Source organism: Corythoichthys intestinalis, chromosome 16 (genome assembly GCF_030265065.1).
Source record: "Corythoichthys intestinalis isolate RoL2023-P3 chromosome 16, ASM3026506v1, whole genome shotgun sequence".
Classification (NCBI taxonomy): domain Eukaryota; kingdom Metazoa; phylum Chordata; class Actinopteri; order Syngnathiformes; family Syngnathidae; genus Corythoichthys; species Corythoichthys intestinalis.
In genome coordinates, this window is record NC_080410.1 from 52,091,858 (window position 1) to 52,112,489 (window position 20,632).

Here is a 20,632-nt window from a genome sequence, read left to right on the forward strand (position 1 = left end):
CTTTGTAATTATTACACCTGTTTATTATGAAGACCTGAAGTAAACAACAAGCAGTTACAGTTTGTCAAGAAGTTGTTCAAGTCATGTTTTGGTATTCATATTTTATTGACTTTTCACAACAACACTTGGGCTCGTGTTTGTAAGAGCAGAGCAAACTGAAGTTTCAGCGTGCACTCTTCGCCTTTCCAACCACTCATAACGCTCCGATGTGGTGCGCTTGACCTCAGAATAACCCAAGAAGAGATATGGTGACCAATCGGGATGTGTTGTCAGCATTTCATATGCAGGTTTTCCTAGGAGCATAACAGGTAGGTGAGGAGGAGGAGTAGGTTAGCATTGCTACCGAGGCAGATTTACACAATGGTAAAAAAAAAAAAAAAACAAAAAAAAAACGTATTGAAACCAAAACGGATAAATCGTTCAACTTACAAGAGTAGAGATGACGGGAACACACTCTCATTCCAGCAGAAATATGATCATAAGAAATGCTTTTCCGACGAACCGCTGCAATCCAGCCATCTGTCGTACCTTCGTGATCTGATATTTGGTCCTCCATGCAGGAAAACGGTGAAAAGTGAGTCCATTTTTCCTAACCCCTTTTTTTGTCGTAGGAGACACTGTTGCACCCGGTAACGCAACAATAAGCACCCATATTTTCTTTCTAAAACACCGAAAGAGTTAGCTTAGCACGACCACACGTTACAATCCGCATTGACTCTGCCGAACCGGAAGTGAATCATATTGCCAGCATGGGGGCGCGTCCAAACAATGACGTAGTACGTCCCATTCCCTATTGGCTAAGAGGCACCTCTACTGTATGTGTATGTGTGTATCTCAGCGTCCTCTTTATTCGCCCCACGTGTTCCGACACTTCTAATGAACTCTATTTACTCTATGACGTTTTCATACCACGGTAAACCTTGAAACCGGTAACCACCACATGCCTACCTCACTCAAGAGTTTTTTTTTTTCTTTTTCTTTCGTAGTTGTGGAGTCCCCCGCCGAGCTGCTGAGCGGCGATCACCTGCCCACGCTGATCGTGATCCTAGTGACGGGCGTCGTGCTGGTCGTTTTGATCGTGGGCGTCATCTACCTGTACCGGCGGCGTGGCGGGGTGGGCGTGCGGGGGTCCTACGACGGCGCCCGCTACAGCCGCACGCACTCGGGCCGCGGCGAGCAGGTGGAGAAGAACATCCTGGTGTCGGACATGGAGCTGAACGAGCAGCCCGAGTAGAAGCGTCGGAACTTTTATTTTGTCAAGCCAAAAATTGAGAGAAATCGAGAGAAAAAGAATCCCCCTAAAACGTCAAAGGCTGTGTAGAGCGCAGCAGCATCTCAGTTTAAAGGAGACATATTGTGCATTTGCCTCAAGTGTGTCTGTGACATGCTTTCCTCCAAATAGTGTGCTTGATTTCATTCCTGATTGGTGACTGAAAACTACTTTTCATGATATGTCCCCTTTAAGTCTGGAAATAATTGAGGCAGAATCGTCTCCGAGCTGCTTGCGCCAGCGCAGCCAAATGGCCGTTTTCTTGCCGCCTCCCTCCCTACCGACACGTCGGCATCCAAAGGAGGAGGAGCGGCCCGAATTTCCAGTGACGTGACCTCCTGCTCTGCTCTTGCACTTTTCTTTGGCTTCCAGTGTTGCTGCTTTGTGTCTTTTGGCTCCCTTCTGCCTCCACCTGGAGATGAGTCAGCAATTTTCTCTTCTTCTTTCCATGTGAGGCTTAGTTGTTTCACGCTTGCTTTGTTTTGGAACATTCGCGTACGCTCCCATGAGAGCAACCCTTTTGACTGCCATACTCAATTGGCAGTCAATTGCAGCCCATCAGGGGTCGGGGTTGTTCTGCTTGACGGATAGGTTGTAGCTCATTCATACCGTACATACAGAATCACATGCTTTTATTTTGACAGTGCGCACTTGGCTCACATTTGTTTCAAAAATGGAATAGACTTCTAGTGCCGTCAGTGGATTAAAGCAACACTTTTTAACCTTAATAAAAAAAAAAAAAATCATAACATTTCTTATACTATGTCGACGGACAACTAGTTTAATGACACCGCTTTCGTATCTTGAGAGGGTCTGTATTGCTTTCAGCATCACTAATTAACTTTGAGGTGTGTGGCGGAACCCTGCTTCACACAAAAAAAAATACAAATGTGCTGATTGCCTTACGGCATACGTTACTTCCCCATTTGTTTTAAAAATCGAAGTCGATGCGAACAATCAGCAGGGCCGAGAACAAAAAGTGGTATTTGCTGTGTGGCAAAATGGATTTTTCCATGTGGCAAAATGGATTTTTTTTTTGCCATGTGGCAAAATTGATTCTGCCATGTGGCACTTTTTTTGCAATGTGGCAAATTTTTTTTATTTTTGCCATGTGGCTAAATTGATTTTGGCATGTGGCATTTTTTTGCCATGTGGGATTTTTTTGCCATTTGGCAAAATTGATTTTTTTTTTTTTGCCATGTGGCTAAATTGATTATGGCATGTGGCATTTTTTTTTTGCCATGTGGCAAAAAAATGCTTCATGTCATAAAAATGCAACATAGCAAAATGTGGCAAAAAAAAATGATACATGTAAAAAAAATGGCACATAGCAAAATCCTTTTTGCCACATGGCAAAATCAATTTTGCAACGTGGCAAAAAAATGCCACATGGCAAAAAAATGCCAAATGGATTCTGCCATGTGGCATATTTTTTGCCATGTGGCAAAATGGATTTTGCCGCTACCTGTCAAAAAATGCCACATAGAAAAATGTTGGAAAAATGCTACATGTAAAAAAAAATACAACATAGCAAAATGTGGCAAAAAATGCTACATGTAAAAAAAATGACACATAGCAAAATCCTTTTTGCTACATGGCAAAAAAATGCCACAATGCAAAATCCATTTGCAACGTGGCAAAAAAAATGGCACATGGCAGAATCAATTTTGTGGCTTTTTTTTTTTTTTTTGACATGTGGCAAAATTGATTCTGCCATGTGGCATTTTTTTTGCCATGTGGCAAAATGGATTTTGCCGCTACATGTCAAAAAATGCCACATAGCAAAATCAATTTTGCCGCGTGGCAAAAAATGCCACACCCCTGACCCATTTTCTTGCCTGCCCATAAATTCCTTGAAACCAAAAGGAAGTCGCCTGGAAAACAGGAAGTGGCCCGTACGTATGCTACACTTACAAGGAGGAGACCCAAAATGAGCTCTTTTGCTTCCACGGTCTACAATAGACGTCCAATTGACTTAAATTGGGATGACTGACTGTAAACTCTCATAACCAGTTTGACACCTCTGGCTTAACTCATTCAGTCCCACTGAGGATGACGGGTGTCCAAAAGCCGTCAATGGCACTGAATGAGCTCAAGTCCTAGTTTTGAAATCTTGTGATTCTTTTGTTTCTTGGTTATTATCCTTCTCTTTTCTCGTTGCTTTTTTTTTTTTTTTTTTTTTGTCTTTCAAAGTATTTGGAGACTTTCCTTGCTTCTTTCTGTTTGTTGTTTTTGGAACATAGGAGGTCCCCCCTCTTGACACCAATGTAAATACCACAGTGTTGTTTTTACCCCCCAAAAAGCAGATTTAGGATTATTTCCCCATTTTCCCCCGCCTGCAGGAATGCTTTTTGTGTGCTGTTGCTGCTGCATGGATTTGGACCGACATGGAGAGGGGGAGGAGGAGAAGGTGTGTGTGTTTTGCGCTTGAGTGTATGTGTGTGGTGGGTCTCCAGCTGTGGAATGTTGAGTCGGCAAGAAGAGCCCAGTGGCACGTCTGGAACCAATCAGAGAAGAGGACTAGGGGTGGGGGGTGTGGAGGAAAAAAGGGACAAAGAGAAGGTGAAGAAGGGCTCAAGCGTGGGGGATGAAGGCGAAGGAGGTAGGAAGAGGTCGTTCTCCCTCTAGCGGCCGTTTGCTTTACTGCAGTTTCATGATGAGCCGTCAGTCATGGCGTGTGTGTGAGTGTGGACTTGCGTGCGTGTGACAATCTCCTTCAATTATGCCCCACGTTGTCGCTGTGAATATGACCGGAAGTCCCTTTAGGCAAATATGTTTTTATATGAAATGATGAATAAAACGGTCTGTATGTTCTCTGAACTTTTTGCTTACATTATTGATTGATTTTGGAATGATACTGTATTGTAATTATTTTAGACGTATCGGTCGGCTGTGGCGCATTTGATAGCTGAAATGGTGGTTCGATTCCCGACTTTGACTTCCTACTGTCCAAGTGCTCCTGGGCAAGGCACTTACCCAAGTGGGTGGATAGCAGTGTGTCAATAAGAGCTAATGAAAAGCGTTTTGGGCACAATCAAAACGTGTAGATAAATGCAATACTCGTCACTTTATATTGCTTTTGAATGTTTTTTATTTAAATTAAGCAATTCAAAGGGGTTTCGGTTATGACTCATAAAATACTTGCAATGTTTGTGGTTTTCCGGCAGATGGGGTACTTTGCTTGTGCTTGGTCCTCTTTTCATTCTTGAATTATAAAACTAATTTGAAACCCTAATCCAGGTTTAAAACTAAATTATTTCAAACCCCAAAATTGATTTGAGATTTTTCACGCCCTAGAGGGGTCGGCAACCCAAAATGTTGAAAGAGCCATATTAGGCCAAAATAACAAAAAACAAACATGTCTGCCGCAAAAAATGAAAAGCCTAATTAGCATTATAATGAAGGCAACACATGCTGTATGTATCTGTATTAACTATATTAGCCTACTATCAAAATGACTAAATTTGCTAAAAAATACATCATGATCCTTCAATATTAAATGTATATTTTCCTTACAGTGATGCACCACGTGACTAGTTGTCTGATAACTGCATCAAGTTGAACTTCATTACAAGGCAAGGCAAGGCAAATTTATTTATATAGCACAATTCAACACAAGGCAATTCAAAGTGCTTTACATCACATGAAAACCATAAAAATCACATTTAAATCAACACAACGTAAAAACCAAGACAAAAGATCGCATTTAATCACAGAATAAAAATAAATAAATAAAAATAAAACAAAAATAGAAATAAAGCAAAAACTACTACTAATAATAATCATTGAAATCAGCAATGGAGATAAGCACAAGAGGAATAGAAGGCAGGTAGATTGAAATATATAGACAGTTATGGATATGCAGTGCTAAACAAAAGCGTTTTTTAGCCCTGATTTAAATGAGCTAACGGTTTGAGCATACTTCAGACCTTCGGGTAACATGTTCCAGAGGTGAGGAGCATAATAACTAAATGCTGCCTCACCCTGCTTGGTTCTTGTTCTTGGAACATGCAGAAGACCCGTTCCAGACGACCTTAAGGGTCTAGATGTCTCATAGGAATCTAACAAGTCAAGCATGTATTTTGGTCCAAGGCCATTAAGTGTTTTGTAGACGAGCAGTAGTATTTTATAGTCTATCCTTTGACTCACTGGAAGCCAGTGTAGCGATTTCAAAACCGGTGTAATGTGGTCCAGCTTCCTTGTATTTGTGAGGACTCTGGCTGCAGCATTCTGTACTAGCTGCAGCTTCCTGACTGATTTTTTATCAAGACCTGTAAATATACCGTTGCAGTAGTCCAATCTGCTGAAAACGAATGCATGCATAAGTTTTTCCATGTCTTGTTGAGTCAGAAGCCCCTTAATTCTGGTTATATTTTTTAGGTGGTAATAAGCGGATTTAGTGACGGACTTTAGATGGCTATCAAATTTTAGGTCTGAGTCAATAATTACGCCAAGGTTTCTGACTTGATTTGTAGCTGTAAGTGACATTGTGCTAAGTTGGCTGCTTATCTTTGACCTTTCCTTTTTTGGCCCAAAAATGATCACCTCTGTTTTCTCCACATTTAACTGGAGAAAATTCTGGCACATCCATTCATTGATTTGATGAATGCATTTACTCAGGGAGACTAAGGGACTATAATCATGTGGGGACACAGAAATGTACAGTTGTGTGTCATCTGCATAGGCGTGATAGGAGATGTCATACTGTTCCATTATCTGAGCTAACGGAAGCATATAGATGTTAAATAAGAGTGGTCCAAGAATTGACCCTTGAGGGACTCCACACGTGAATTTGGTTCGTTCTGACTGATAATTTCCGATTGACACAAAGAAATCCCTATCATGTAAATAGGATGTGAACCACTGAAGAATAGTGTCAGTAAGCCCTACCCACTGTTCCAATCTGCTGAGTAGTATGTTGTGATCAACCGTGTCAAATGCGGCGCTGAGATCCAATAGTAGCAGAACAGATGATTTGCCTGCATCGGTATTCCGACGAATATCATTTAGGACTTTGATAAGCACGGTCTCGGTGCTGTGTTGTGGCCGAAATCCAGACTGAAATGAGTCAAAAAGATTGTTTTGGATCATAAAAGTCTGGATCTGTTCAAACACAACCCTTTCGATAATTTTCCCCAGGAATGTCAGATTTGATATTGGCCTGTAATTACTAATGGTTGAGGCATCCAGATTAGGTTTTTTTAGGAGAGGTTTTATTACTGCAGTTTTTAAAGTCTGAGGAAACTCTCCTGTTTGGAGGGAAGTATTTATAATCTGAAGTATGTCTGGGGCTATGCAATGAAAAACAGTTTTGAAAAAGTTTGAAGGAAGGATGTCAAGGCAGCATGTTGTGGGCTTTAGTTTCGACACAATTTCTGTTAAAGTGGCATAGTCCAAGAGGCTAAACTGTCTAAGATTGACGTGGGGGACATGTTGGGAGGCATTTAGTGTAACATTTGTTAATCCGGAGTTGCACACAGTCTGTCTAATCATTAGTACTTTGTGTGTAAAAAATGCTGCGAAATTATTACAGGACACCTCAGATGCCAATTCCTGAGGTATTGATGCAATATTAATGAATTATGTTTAATTGCTTTGATAAAATTAAGGAATGCAATGAAGGAATCTGAATTTTGATGTCATTTTTATTTTGAAGATTCGTAGAAAAAAACAAAACAAACGAATTAGAATGTGTCTAACATGCCCCTTATCTGTGCACCAAACATAGTGCAACACAATGCGGCTTGCATTTATAAAAAAATAAAAAGCACCCTTTTGTAAATTATACAATAAATCTAATTAATTACTTTTCTCATCTTGGCAACGCCGTTACTGTTACTGAGGCGGGAAAGGCGTGCGTTACTATGCGTTAGTATGTTGGTTGAATGATGCGAGAAAAGTTTGAGAGAGACGGGCTCACGGAGACGAGAGAGCAGAGCAGGAGTGGGGACACCGTTGCAAACGCGGTGCTAGGTGGCTCATATAATACCTGTTTGTAGCCGATAGCCTACAAACTACGCCCACATGATGCTACGTTAGATATCACATACTATAGAACTAGATGCAAATGACAGACACGGTGGCATTAGCAAGATATATGTATATGTTGAACTAGATGCGTTAATAAACAGCCACCATCTTAAAGCAGTAGACCTCTCAGGAAGGCTCTGTTGTAGAGAACCTTCCTAGCAAAGCTAAGTAACTTTGTGCCGATTTAGGAGCATTTTAGATAAAATCTTGACTTATATCTATCTTTAAATGATGAAACAGTTTTAAAACTTACACATGTCGCAACTAGACAGATGGGAACTAATGTAATAACGGGAGCAATTTTAACAACTTTAACGGTTGATTCAGAACATTTTTTTTTTCTTTTTTTCCATTTTTTTTTTTTTTTTTTTTAAATGAGAAGTAATTTGTAACTGTAATTAATTACTTTTTCAAGGTAAGATTAACAACACTGTTCATTAGTCATAAGACGGTACTTTCAAAATGGATTCCCTCGCTTACTGAAGAAAACATAAAAATTGGGGTTCTTCTAACATAAATTTCCATAATTTACTGGAAATTCTGATTTTTCAAGTCGCTACTGTGTCCAAAAAGGAAATGAGTTCAAAACAGTTGTTGGACCTAACACAACAAAAATGCATTCCTCAGTACTTCAATTGTAAATACACACAAAGAAACCCCTGTATGCGTGCATTGACCACATTCAAAGCCAACAATAAGGAAGCAAACCACAAAAAAAGCCCAAAACGTTAATTTATGGAAAGCTTGACTGCCGCTGCAGCGTGGCGTTCTCCGCTTTGATGCCTAATCCTTTATTAACACCCCACCCGGCCGGCACCCTACATAACTCCCCCCCTCCACCCCCACGCCGCCCAAACTTGCAGACCCACCTTGAAGAGCTGACGATCATCACTCTCCAACAACATCAACCCTGCTGGGAAATAAAGATAGGCCTGATGTGCGAATAAGTGCCCGCGTGCACGGGTGTGTGCGCCTGACAAGCGAGCCAATCTCGGTGTGTTTACTCTCTGGTTTCCATGGCGATGGCAGGAAGCAAAGCCCACTTAGAATGTACGTGTGTGCGCATTTATTCCAAAATGATAACATCCTCCTTATGGACACATTACGGGGTGCCTCTTCTGATTATGGGTTGTAATAGTGTGAGTGTGTATGTGTGGGAGATCTCACATCAACCACACACACACACACACATGGACCAATGAGCTCTATTGTTGGCCCAAATTGCCTGGGCCAGCCAGGCAGGCAGGCCTCTCCACTGGGCATCTTGGCCTCACAGAGATGGATCTAATCCTCAACCATAATGAGTTTCTCTCAGTTTGGAAACTGCTTTGAAATGGCTGGAAATGCAAGAGTCATTGGCTGGCTCCATGGCGATAGACATCCAATTCATTTGGATATTGTTGTCAATGCCACTGAAACATGATCATTAACTGTCCACATTAAAATGGACTGGAAGTTTACTGTCGTCAGTGCAGCCACATTTGAACTCCCCATTGAAAGTAAACTATGAGCCACAAAATGAATACTGGTTAGCTCCCATGGATTCTGGGACTAATCAAAAATACCCACATCTACAGTGGTATGAAAAAGTATCTGAACCTTTTGGAATTTCTCACATTTCTGCATAAAATCAACATCAAATATGATCTGATAATTGTCAAAATCACACAGATGAAAAAACAGTGTCTGCTTTAACTAAAAACACCCATTTATAGGTTTTCACATTTTAATGAGGATAATATGCAAACAATGACAGAAGGGAGGAAAAATAAGTAAGTGAACCATCACATTTAATATTTTGTGGCACCCCCTGTCAGGGAAGTTCACTTTTGAACTCCGAGACAAGTATTAACAAATAGCTCAAATAAGAGAAAAGAATCAAACTCAGCCAAGGCTTGCCTGCTTCCAAGACTTTATAAACAAGATATATATCAAGGGCACAAATGGCGTGATCCAGTCAAGTGATGTGATCACGCAGAAGTAGAAGGAGATAATACAAGTCAAGCCACTATATACAGACGAAAGGATGTTGCTTACTATGAAACAATACCTTCTACGAAAACAAAAGTGAACCTTATTACAGCCCAACTCTGGTGATTTTCCACAGAAAGACATCCTGAGTTATGACCTTGGAAACTAGCTGTAGCTGATACAAGAGGGAGTCAAATCAGATAAGGCAGTCCACAGATACCCATTGTAAAATGTTCAAAGGAATACATGGAGCACATGAACATGGATGCAGTCTCACATGAAAGCATAAAAAATGCATATAGTTTCACAGCAGTTAATGTTTGTGTTTTTATAAGCATGAATGAAATATTCGTTCACACCCCCTAACTTCAACCAGACGCTTCCTGTAGCTGCAGATCAGTCTGGCACATCGATCAGGACTCACCCTGGCTCAATTTTCTCTACAGAATTGCTGTAGTTCAGTCAGATTACTGGGATGTCTGACATGAATCGTTGTCTTTAAGTCATGCCACAGCATCTCAGTGGGGTTCAAGTCTGGACTTTGACGTTGTGTGTTATTCCCAAACAATTCAACTTTGGTTTCATTAGTCCACAAAATATTATGCCAAAACGTCTGTGGAGTGTCCAAGTGCCTTTTTGCGAACATTAAAGGAGCAACAATTATTTTTAGACAGCAGTGGCTTCCTTGGAGTGTGTCAGTGATTTTTGAAAGTCTTTAGCAGACACTCTAGGGTTCTTTTTTTACCTCTCTGAGTATTCTGCGCTGGACTCTTGGCATCATCTTTGGTGGAGGGCCACTCCTTGGGAGAGAAGCAACAGTGCCAAACTCTCTCCATTTGTAGACAACTTCTCTGACTGTCGCTTGATAACATCCAGACTTTTAGAGATGGTTTTGTATTCTTTGCCAGTTTTATACAAATTAACAATCCTTGATCGCAGGTCTTCTGACAGCTCTTTCGACCGAGCCATGATGCACATCAGACAATGCTTGTCATCAAGACAATTCTTACCAGGTGTTTTATTGCGGGCAATGCAGCTTTAAACCACTCATCAGTGATGGGGCACACACCTGACTTAAAATGTTTGGTAAAAATTGGTTTCAATTGCTCTTTAAGTCTCCTTAAGCAGAGGGTTTACTTACACTGAACCCCACGTTGCTCCTGGTGCTGCGTCACCAGTACGTGGATGGCGAGATAGTGTAAAGTGCTTTGAGCGCCTTGAAAGGTGGAAAAGCGCTATATAACACCATTTACACAGCGCAGCCCATCCCTCCTCTTGCAGCCCAGCAAAGGAGCCCTCACCCCCCCACACCCGGAATCCAGGGTGGTCCCCTGGGCCACCCGCGCACCCATCAAGCGGCCTTCAGGGATGGCAAAAGGGGACGCCACGCCCGCCCCCAACCCCGTCCGCCCACCCGGGCCACGAGCCACAGCCACATGGCACGCCACGGGGCCCCCAGCAGCCCACCCAGCCTAGGGCAGGGCAGGGCTCCCCGCCGTAGCAGGCAACATCCAGCCGATACATCGCCCCCCAGCCAGCGACCCGCGACGGAAGAGAAGAGAGGCGGAGGCAGGAGGACACCGAGGAGCCGCCATGGCACGACGCGAGACAGAAACCCCGATCTCCCCCCACTCCCGTGGCCGGCAGCCCAGGCAGAAAGGAGGCCACGCCCCGGTAACCATGCCATAGAAAAAAAGTGTGGGACCCACCTACCACCCTATTACTGTGGCTTCCAGGTTCCCGGCTGGTAGCTATTACCCAGCACCGTGATGGGATTGTGAGGGGAGGGTAGTGCAATGTATGCATTAAAATAGGAGAGCTTGGCCTGGGGCAGTGCCACTTTTCCTGTCGTGTTTTCCATGTCTCCCTCCTCCAACACACCTGAATCAAAATAATCAGGAGCATTATCAGGCTTCTGGAGAGGTTGCTGATGACATAATCATTTGATACAGGTGTGTTTGGGGAGAGAGACGTGGAAAACACGACAGGAAAAGTGGCACCGAGGTCCGGATTTAGAGAAACGAACGTGTTATGTCCTTCAGCAACATGTTCAGGGATGAAGGGGTTAAAAGCTTTATATTTCCATAGTCATGATATTTAAAACAGGATTTCCAAAAATGACTTCCAGGTCATTTCTTGTCCTTTCTGTGCCAAGTCGCCATTTAAATTCAGCTTCCTCGGCTGCACAGAGCAGAACATTTACATAGAAATGGACAAGCGGTGGCGTCGGAAAGGAATCAAATCACAAGCAGCAATTTGGGATGGCGCATTCAGACTTTTGTTGCACTTTTGTTTTTGCAACAAAGACAGTCTGGTCGATTTAGTGACTCACCAGCGAGAGTCGCTGGATAATCAATATCAAACAAAATAATTCAAAAGAGTTTACTTTCGATGCTTTACTGGTTTAATATGCGTTTGCACAAAGGGCTCCGAGCATAAAGGCCACACTTTAATACCACAAACGTGTTTTTCCATCCCTCTTTTCGCACTATGTAAAATTCCGTCTTTTCCCTTTTGCCTGTGTTATGCCATTTCTCGATTGCCAAAAAGACAGTCGGTGCCACTTATATTCAGGTGTGACACTCATAGTCAGAAAAATACGGTATTTACTTGACGCAGACAGATGGCGATCTGTCAGTGAGGGTATGTCATTTCATCTCAAAGTATGAAAATGTGCAGAAACTCTTATTTTTAGGGCACGGTTCCTCTACAAATCTTAAATCTATTATGGTCTTCCATCCAATATTTCACCCGTCTTTCTTGTTTCCCCAGTCTTTGGTCTCCAGGGAGAGTGGAAGGATAGATGGAGCCAGGCGGGGAAATTGGCAATGTCAGACGTTCCACAAAGGAGCTTGTGTATTTGTCTGTGTGTGAGCGAGAGAAAGACGCAGAGTCAACAGCGTGTCTGCTCCTAGTCGACAACAAGACAGCATTTGGCCGGGGGGGCCAGAATACCAACCCGCTCTCATACGCGAGCGACGAGGGTACCGAAATGAGTCGCGGGCTCGCGGAGCGGGAGCTGGCAACGCTTGACAAATTCTTCTAAGTACTCTTCAAAATGAAAAAAACAAACACGTCATTAGCATCATCATCAAGCTTGTTGCCCTTTTATCGCCGCTCGTGTTGATGATCATTGCGGGCCTTAGGGGACGAGGACAAAAGAAAAAAGCCTTGAATTTTAAATTGGCTGCTAATAGATTTTCATTTTAAATCAGACGACTCTATTAGCAAAATAAGCGCCACTGTGTTTACTTTTAATTTATTTATCGGTCGACATTGACGACGGTGGACGTCAATGGCAGTGAAACATCCTCGTGATTATATATTACACTCAACCAAGCTGGCGTTTTAGTGGCAGCCTGGATTTCTAGCAGTGGTTGGTAGAGCAGCCAAACATTTGATTCAAGTAAGAGCAGGGGTGAAAGTGGCTAGAATTTCTAGCAGGAACTCCCTGACGTGAAGGTCGCTACAGAGCCGGAAATTTTGTTTATTTATTTTCTTCTTTTTTTGTGGGGGGTAAAACCTCTTAAAACTACTGAAATGCAAAGAAAACTGTTTTGGCACAGTTATTTCTATAGGCAAGGCAAGGCAAATTTATTTATATAACACAATTCAACACAAGGCAATTCAAAGTGCTTTACATCACATGAAGATCATAAAAATCACATTTAAATCAATACAACGTAAAAACCAAGACAAAAGATCGCATTTAATCACAAATTGAATAAAAATAAATAAATAAAAATAAAACAAAAATATAACAAAAACTACTACTACTAATAATAATTGAAATCAGCAATGGAGATAAGCACAAGAGGAATAGGAAGCAGGTAGATTGAAATATATAGCCAGTTATGGATATGCAGTGCTAAACAAAAGCGTTTTTAGCCCTGATTTAAAAGAGCTAACAGTTTGAGCATACTTCAGACGTTCAGGTAACTTGTTCCAGAGATGAGGAGCATAATAACTAAATGCTGCCTCACCCTGCATGGTTCTTGTTCTTGGAACATGCAGAAGACCGGTTCCAGACGACCTTAGGGGTCTAGATGTCTCATAGGAATCTAACAAGTCAAGCATGTATTTTGGTCCAAGGCCATTAAGTGTTTTGTAGTATTTTATAGTCTATCCTTTGACTCACTGGAAGCCAGTGTAGCGATTTCAAAACCGGTGTAATGTGGTCCAGCTTCCTTGTATTTGTGAGGACTCTGGCTGCAGCATTCTGTACTAGCTGCAGCTTCCTGACTGATTTTTTATCAAGACCCGTAAATATACCGTTGCAATAGTCCAATCTGCTGAAAATGAATGCATGCAAAAGTTTTTCCATGTCTTGTTGAGTCAGAAGCCCCTTAATTCTGGTTATATTTTTTAGGTGGTAATAAGCGGATTTAGTGACAGACTTTAGATGGCTATCAAATTTTAGGTCTGAGTCAATAATATAACACATACAAAAACTGATTTTCATTGAAAATGATATTTTTTCAATGATTTGCAAAATAAAAGTTAACAAAAAGAGCAATAACCCCAACCTCCATCTCCTAATTTGTATTTTCACTCATTTCCTCACATACTAAATGCCAAATCTCAATTTTAACTACTTAAGAACATATGATGCATATTAAAATGGAAGTCAATGTAAACACTTACTTTTTTTTTTAAATAATAAAGATATAACTAACATACATTCAGAAAAATACAAATGACTTATATTATGCAGAGTGGAATGGAATGTATTTTGAAGATCGCGCAAACATTAACTTTTTAAAATCACAATGAATAAGTCGCCTAACATGAATGAACAAATATAAGTCCAAAGTGCACATTGACAGCTAAGATGTTCTAAACCTCACCATAAGACAGTACTTCTCAAATATTGGGGCGCGCCCCCCCGGGGGGGCGCAGAGCGATGCGAGGGGTGGCGTATGTGACCTCGGGGAACATGCTTTTTTTCTTCTTTTTTTGCCATACTAGAATAAAGTGTACTTGCGCATCCACTCAGTGGGTGGCAGTGGCGCTCTCATTTTCAAAGTGCGCGCAGTATTTTTCAAGTAAGCAAGAGCACATAGACGAGAGATATGAAGAGCTGTGCGCCGTTTTCGAAAGCCGGTTTCCGGCCGGACTCACGCAGCGACCCACTGTCTTCTCCGGTTCTCACGTGTCCGCCCGAGACGTGCCATTTTCGGCTTGGGATCGTCACGACGACCGCCGTCACCTACGGTTCTCCCTCGGCCGCCGAGAATGCGCTTTTTTCAGGCCGTTTGCCTTTTGGCTTTGACATTTAATACAGTGGTAGGTGAGGAAAGACCACTGTTTACTGTGTCTAAAAATGATTATAGCTGACAGCCGGAAGCCAAATCAATTAAGACGCCACTTAAAGACATTAGACCCCAATCTCATTGATAAGCCGCTTGGTTGTTTTTCAGCGAAAACGTGCCGAATATTGCCAATAATCGTCCCGCTTTGTCAGTGTTATATAAGTAAACCAGTGAGCACTGTTAGCATGCTCAGTGGAAAATAACCCCACACTTTTGCAAACTGGAGGTGATACTGTGAGCAGCGAGCAGCGAAAATAAAAACTGTCCTTTTGTCCAAAGACACTCCCCCCCTTCTCTTCAGTTTTGTTTTTTTCGGTCAAATTTTTTGGCATATTGTCCTCATGAGTTAATATTTCTAATCAATTTGAATTTGTTATTATTTACTGATTTTATTTTTCAGTACCAAATACCTTGAGTGTATTTTTACAGTTTGGATGTGACTTTTTTTTTTTTTTATTATTTATGCGCATTAAGTCTTTTCTGTTACAAACAAAACAATGTTGATAAAGTTATACTTTATAAGTTGATCTCTGTTATTTTCTGTAATAGAAAAAAATGACAATGTGAGGCAGATGCGTACTTATAATAGTAATATTAAGACAAATGATACTATTTACAGTGGCGGCAGAGTTTGGGGGGGCGCGAAACATTTATGTCTTCCTTGGGGGGGGCGTAACAGAAAATAATTGAGAAGCACTGCCATAAGAGCACATAAAACTAAATATGATATACAGTGCCTTGCAAAAGTATTCGGCCCCCTTGAACCTTGCAACCTTTCGCCACATTTCAGGCTTCAAACATAAAGATATAAAATTTTAATTTTTTGTCAAGAATCAACAACAAGTGGGACACAATCGTGAAGTGGAACAAAATTTATTGGATAATTTAAACTTTTTTAACAAATAAAAAACTGAAAAGTGGGGCGTGCAATATTATTCGGCCCCCTTGCGTTAATACTTTGTAGCGCCACCTTTTGCTCCAATTACAGCTGCAAGTCGCTTGGGGTATGTTTCTATCAGTTTTGCACATCGAGAGACTGACATTCTTGCCCATTCTTCCTTGCAAAACAGCTCGAGCTCAGTGAGGTTGGATGGAGAGTGTTTGTGAACAGCAGTCTTCAGCTCTTTCCACAGATTCTCCATTGGATTCAGGTCTGGACTTTGACTTGGCCATTCTAACACCTGGATACGTTTATTTTTTAACCATTCCATTATAGATTTGGCTTTATGTTTTGGATCATTGTCCTGTTGGAAGATAAATCTCCGTCCCAGTCTCAGGTCTTGTGCAGATACCAACAGGTTTTCTTCCAGAATGTTCCTGTATTTGGCTGCATCCATCTTCCCGTCAATTTTGACCATCTTCCCTGTCCCTGCTGAAGAAAAGCAGGCCCAAACCATGATGCTGCCACCACCATGTTTGACAGTGGGGATGGTGTGTTCAGGGTGATGAGCTGTGTTGCTTTTACGCCAAACATATCGTTTTGCATTGTGGCCAAAAAGTTCAATTTTGGTTTCATCTGACCAGAGCACCTTCTTCCACATGTTTGGTGTGTCTCCCAGGTGGCTTGTGGCAAACTTTAAATGAGACTTTTTATGGATATCTTTGAGAAATGGCTTTCTTCTTGCCACTCTTCCATAAAGGCCAGATTTGTGCAGTGTACGACTGATTGTTGTCCTATGGACAGACTGTCCCACCTCAGCTGTAGATCTTTGCAGTTCATCCAGAGTGATTATGGGCCTTTTGGCTGCATCTCTGATCAGTTTTCTCCTTATTTGAGAAGAAAGTTTGGAAGGACGGCCGGGTCTTGGTAGATTTGCAGTGGTCTGATGCTCCTTCCATTTCAATATGATGGCTTGCACAGTGCTCCTTGAGATGTTTAAAGCTTGGGAAATCTTTTTGTATCCAAATCCGGCTTTCAACTTCTCCACAACAGTATCTCGGACCTGCCTGGTGTGTTCCTTGGTTTTCATAATGCTCTCTGCACTTTAAACAGAACCCTGAGACTATCACAGAGCAGGTGCATTTATACGGAGACTTGATTACACACAGGTGGATTCTATTTATCATCATCGGTCATTTAGGACAACATTGGATCATTCAGCGATCCTCACTGAACTTCTGGAGTGAGTTTGCTGCACTGAAAGTAAAGGGGCCGAATAATATTGCACGCCCCACTTTTCAGTTTTTTATTTGTTAAAAAAGTTTAAATTATCCAATAAATGTTGTTCCACTTCATGATTGTGTCCCACTTGTTGTTGATTCTCGACAAAAAAATTAAATTTCATATCTTTATGTCTGAAGCCTGAATTGTGGCGAAAGGTTGCAAGATTCAAGGGGGCCGAATACTTTTGCAAGGCACTGTATAAGCCTCCTCAACTCTTTCCTTGCTCTTAAAGATTTGATCCATTTTCTGTTGCATTGCCCTTTTTTTGTCGCATCAATTCAACAAACATTTTGTTGGTGTTGTTGTTGCTGTTCCAGAAAACATGCACATTTGAACCAATCAGAGCTAACTATCTCTGCTGATCACATGTCAGTATGTCAGCCAATTGCCGCGTGCATTGACGTGACTCATCATCGTCATCAGCTAGGGAAACCTCCATGCCGTCGGTGGAATAAAATAAATAATAAATATCGGTGGAAATGGATTACGCTACACAAGCACTTTATTATGCTTGTTGTTAACACTTGCGTATGTAAATCTGATGTTGGTAGATTGTTTTCTTCTTGGAGTTGAAATGCATGTGTGGCAGCTTTGCATGTTTTTTTTTTTTTTAACATAACGTTTTAACAGTTGCCGTCATATTTTTGGAATCAAAGCACCGTGTACCGGAACTGCGTTCCTGCCCTCAATCTTATACCGGAACTGCGTTCCTGACCGTTCTGGCCCACTTTCACCCCTGAATAAGAGTAGTGTTACTTCAAAATAATATTACTCAAGTAAAGTAAGTCATCCAAAAATGTGCTCAAGTACAAGTAAAAAAGTATTTGGTGAAAAGAATATACAGTGCTGGCCAAAAGTATTGGCACCCCTGCAATTCTGTAAGATAATGCTCCATTTCTCCCAGAAAATGATTGAAATTACAAATGCTTTGGTAGTAATATCTTCATTTATTTTGCTTGCAGTGAAAAAAATAAAACAAAGGGCATAGGTTTGGTCTCAATATTGGTAGGGACGATATAACAGCATAACCTGCATGTTCACTTTTTGCTGGGGACGGGACATGTATAAGACCAAACATATTTGGTGAACAGGGGTCACGGCTACACTTTTCACCAATATGAACCTAATTAATTGATAGGTTAAATGATTAATGCAAAATAAATCTGTATTGACCTATACTAACTTTCACACTGCAAATTTATAACGTCTTAATCTGATATTTTTTTTTGTTAAATCTAGTCAAATATTTTCTCCCATCATGTTTTGAGTGTTAAAGGCTAATTAACAGATTAATGCGTCAGATTCTTCCACTTACTTTAAGTAAATAGTATATTCATATTGAGCCCATACATCTAAAAGTTGGTCATTTTTTCAACTAAATCAAGAAAAAATTGCTTTCACATAATGTTTTTAACAATGTTCTTGCATTAAGAACATTTCTGACGGACAAGTTTTTCTTTTAACCCTTTAACACCGAACGTGTCGGATGCGACACGTTTACGCATATCATCTTTGAAGCCTCGTAACGCTGTAATTACGTCACCCATGTGCCTCTGGTTGGTCTCGTTTGAAAGTACGGAAGTTGATGTCCACACCAGTTTTTATTTGAAGTCAATCGACAAAGTAAAGCGGGAGATAATGTCATTTGAGTTTTGTTGTTTTATTGCACTCATAAATATGCATTAAAACGCTGCATGGACCATGTGTCTATCTCCATATTTCCATCATTTCTTGTCCTTTTTTCAAAACCGAAAGCAGCACAAAAGATTACATATCCCAATAGCCGTTGTGATGTCAAGAAGGAAGAACCTAATGTGAACATTTTTAATAAATTGACGAGCAAGGCGCCAACTAAGGGAAAGGAGACACGCGTAGCAATCAACGGCCGGTTGGATTCAGCGAGCGACTTTGAAACGTGCAGAATGAATCGAAAACTAAATTTAGCGCAAGCTAATGCATTATTTCATTAACTCAAGGAATAGGATGAGCTGTATTTGTCATTGTTTTCCTCGGATCTGTTGGCGTCTCGGCGAGTAGAAGTGACAGCTGCGCGCAAACGGCGGACGAGTAGGCTGTGTGACGTTGTATGTGACGCAGTTTAGTGACATGTTCAAAAACAAACGTTATTGAGTGCGCAAAAAAAAAAAAAAAAAAAAAAACTTTATTGGGTCGCATGCCTAAAAAAAATGAGAGGGGTCTGGAAAAAAATTGAATTGAACTGAACAACGTGTCAATATTTTTGAAAATACTTTTTTTCCCCAATGTGTATTATTTTCTCTTCACTATGAATCTTTTCAATTTTTATATAGATGTGTGTTCGAGAAGCTGGATTGCATGTACATATTTGATAAGGTGATGGGTACAATACCTAACTTCACAAACAGATATCCTCCAAACCCTTTTTGTGTTGGAAAATATATATAATTTTTTTCTCACTATTTTGCACTGTATATAACATGTTTTGACCATAGTATGTGTGAAGGCCAAAAACGCCTATGAGCATAGCTGCTGTTTGTGTTGAATTGTCAAACATAAAACTAGTCAATCTTATTTTTTTCTATTGAATGTTTATACTAGCAAGTTAAATAAAAATGATCAAGCTTCAAAACGGTTGGTCGAGCATGTTTGGTTGTCAGTGGGACTTCAACATTACAAATTTTGAAAAAAGATTTTGGGATTTTTTTGTCTTTTTGGGTCCAAAATGTGGATTAAAGTTGGTCAGTGAAGAAAACAACAGTTCGGACATGAAGTTCAAGGTATCCTGAAAAAAGCAAGAGAGTCTGGCTGCAGCCCGCCTCTCTCAGTACCCTGCGCCGCTCGTCTCAGTACCCATCCCGCAGACAGGAAGTGACGCAATATCGCAGCTCTCAGACCGGAAATGACAACATGAAACAGCGCTCGAGCTCCGAGCTTCCGGTTTTATCGTAATAGTTAGCGTCCATTCGAACGTAAATACTAGTTTACTTTCCTTTTCGCACGTCTTTTATTTTCGGTTTCAGCATCACTCATTATTATTTAAATAATAATTTATTTCCATGCTCCTTAAATTGATTTGGTGAAATCGGGAGATTAACTCTTTAAGCGCGGTCAGTTTGTTAAAGCCTGCTGATTTTACCAAAATGAAAAACACGGTTACAGTACATCAAAATTAAAATACACACTACTGCAATAAAGGTTTAATTGGTGACTGAGAGATCGCCTGTGACCTATCACAGTGTGTACTTTAGTTTGTCAATTGTAAAATATACTCCAATTGAGAATTATTAGAAATTGCTGTCATCCTTACATTTTTATGAACGGACACATTAATATAGCTTCATTACAATTTAATGTATCAAAAACGTAATATTCTCTCAATGTTGCAACCAAACCAATTTTGTCTTTCATTTTGCTACTTAAATTCATTCATGTGGGTGAAGATCCTAATTAACTAATTCAGAAACTATATTAAACTTTCTGCTCCAGGAAAGGCACCTTTATTTCAAACAGAAATGACAAAATAGTTGTCATGTGTTAGTTGTTCTTTTCTTTTATCCCAGACAATAGTTGTAGGTTGTTTTAATTACCTGACATTTTTCGGCAAGCCTTCATCACAGGTAATTAAAACTACCTACAACTAACATCTGGGATAAAAGAAAAAAAACAACTAATTTATAAGTGTAGAAAAATGAACTCAATACAACCAGTTCTAATATGGTAAACTTTATTTTTATTATTTTTTTATTATTATTGAGAGAATACCAGATATTTTCTTTGGTCAACAATCTCCTCAAAAAAGGTAAATCCATCTTCCAGATGGTTGAAACAGAACTTGAATGGCTCCAAGACATTGTAGTTCGTGCTCATCCTCTTCCATCTGCAGGATGCTTGGGAACTCCTACTGCA

The 20,632-nt window shown here is 40.7% G+C and overlaps 1 protein-coding gene across 1 annotated transcript in view; it reads left to right on the top strand.

The window, feature by feature from the left end:
- The window catches only part of mrc2 (mannose receptor, C-type 2), a 91,713-nt gene extending 87,276 nt beyond the window's left edge, over positions 1-4,437 (top strand). Inside the window, exon 28 of the mRNA XM_057861579.1 lies at positions 987-4,437. Coding sequence (XP_057717562.1) covers positions 987-1,234 — 248 coding nt within the window. The 3' untranslated portion in view covers positions 1,235-4,437. The remainder of the gene's footprint in view (positions 1-986) is intronic.
- The last annotated feature ends 16,195 nt before the right edge of the window (positions 4,438-20,632 follow it).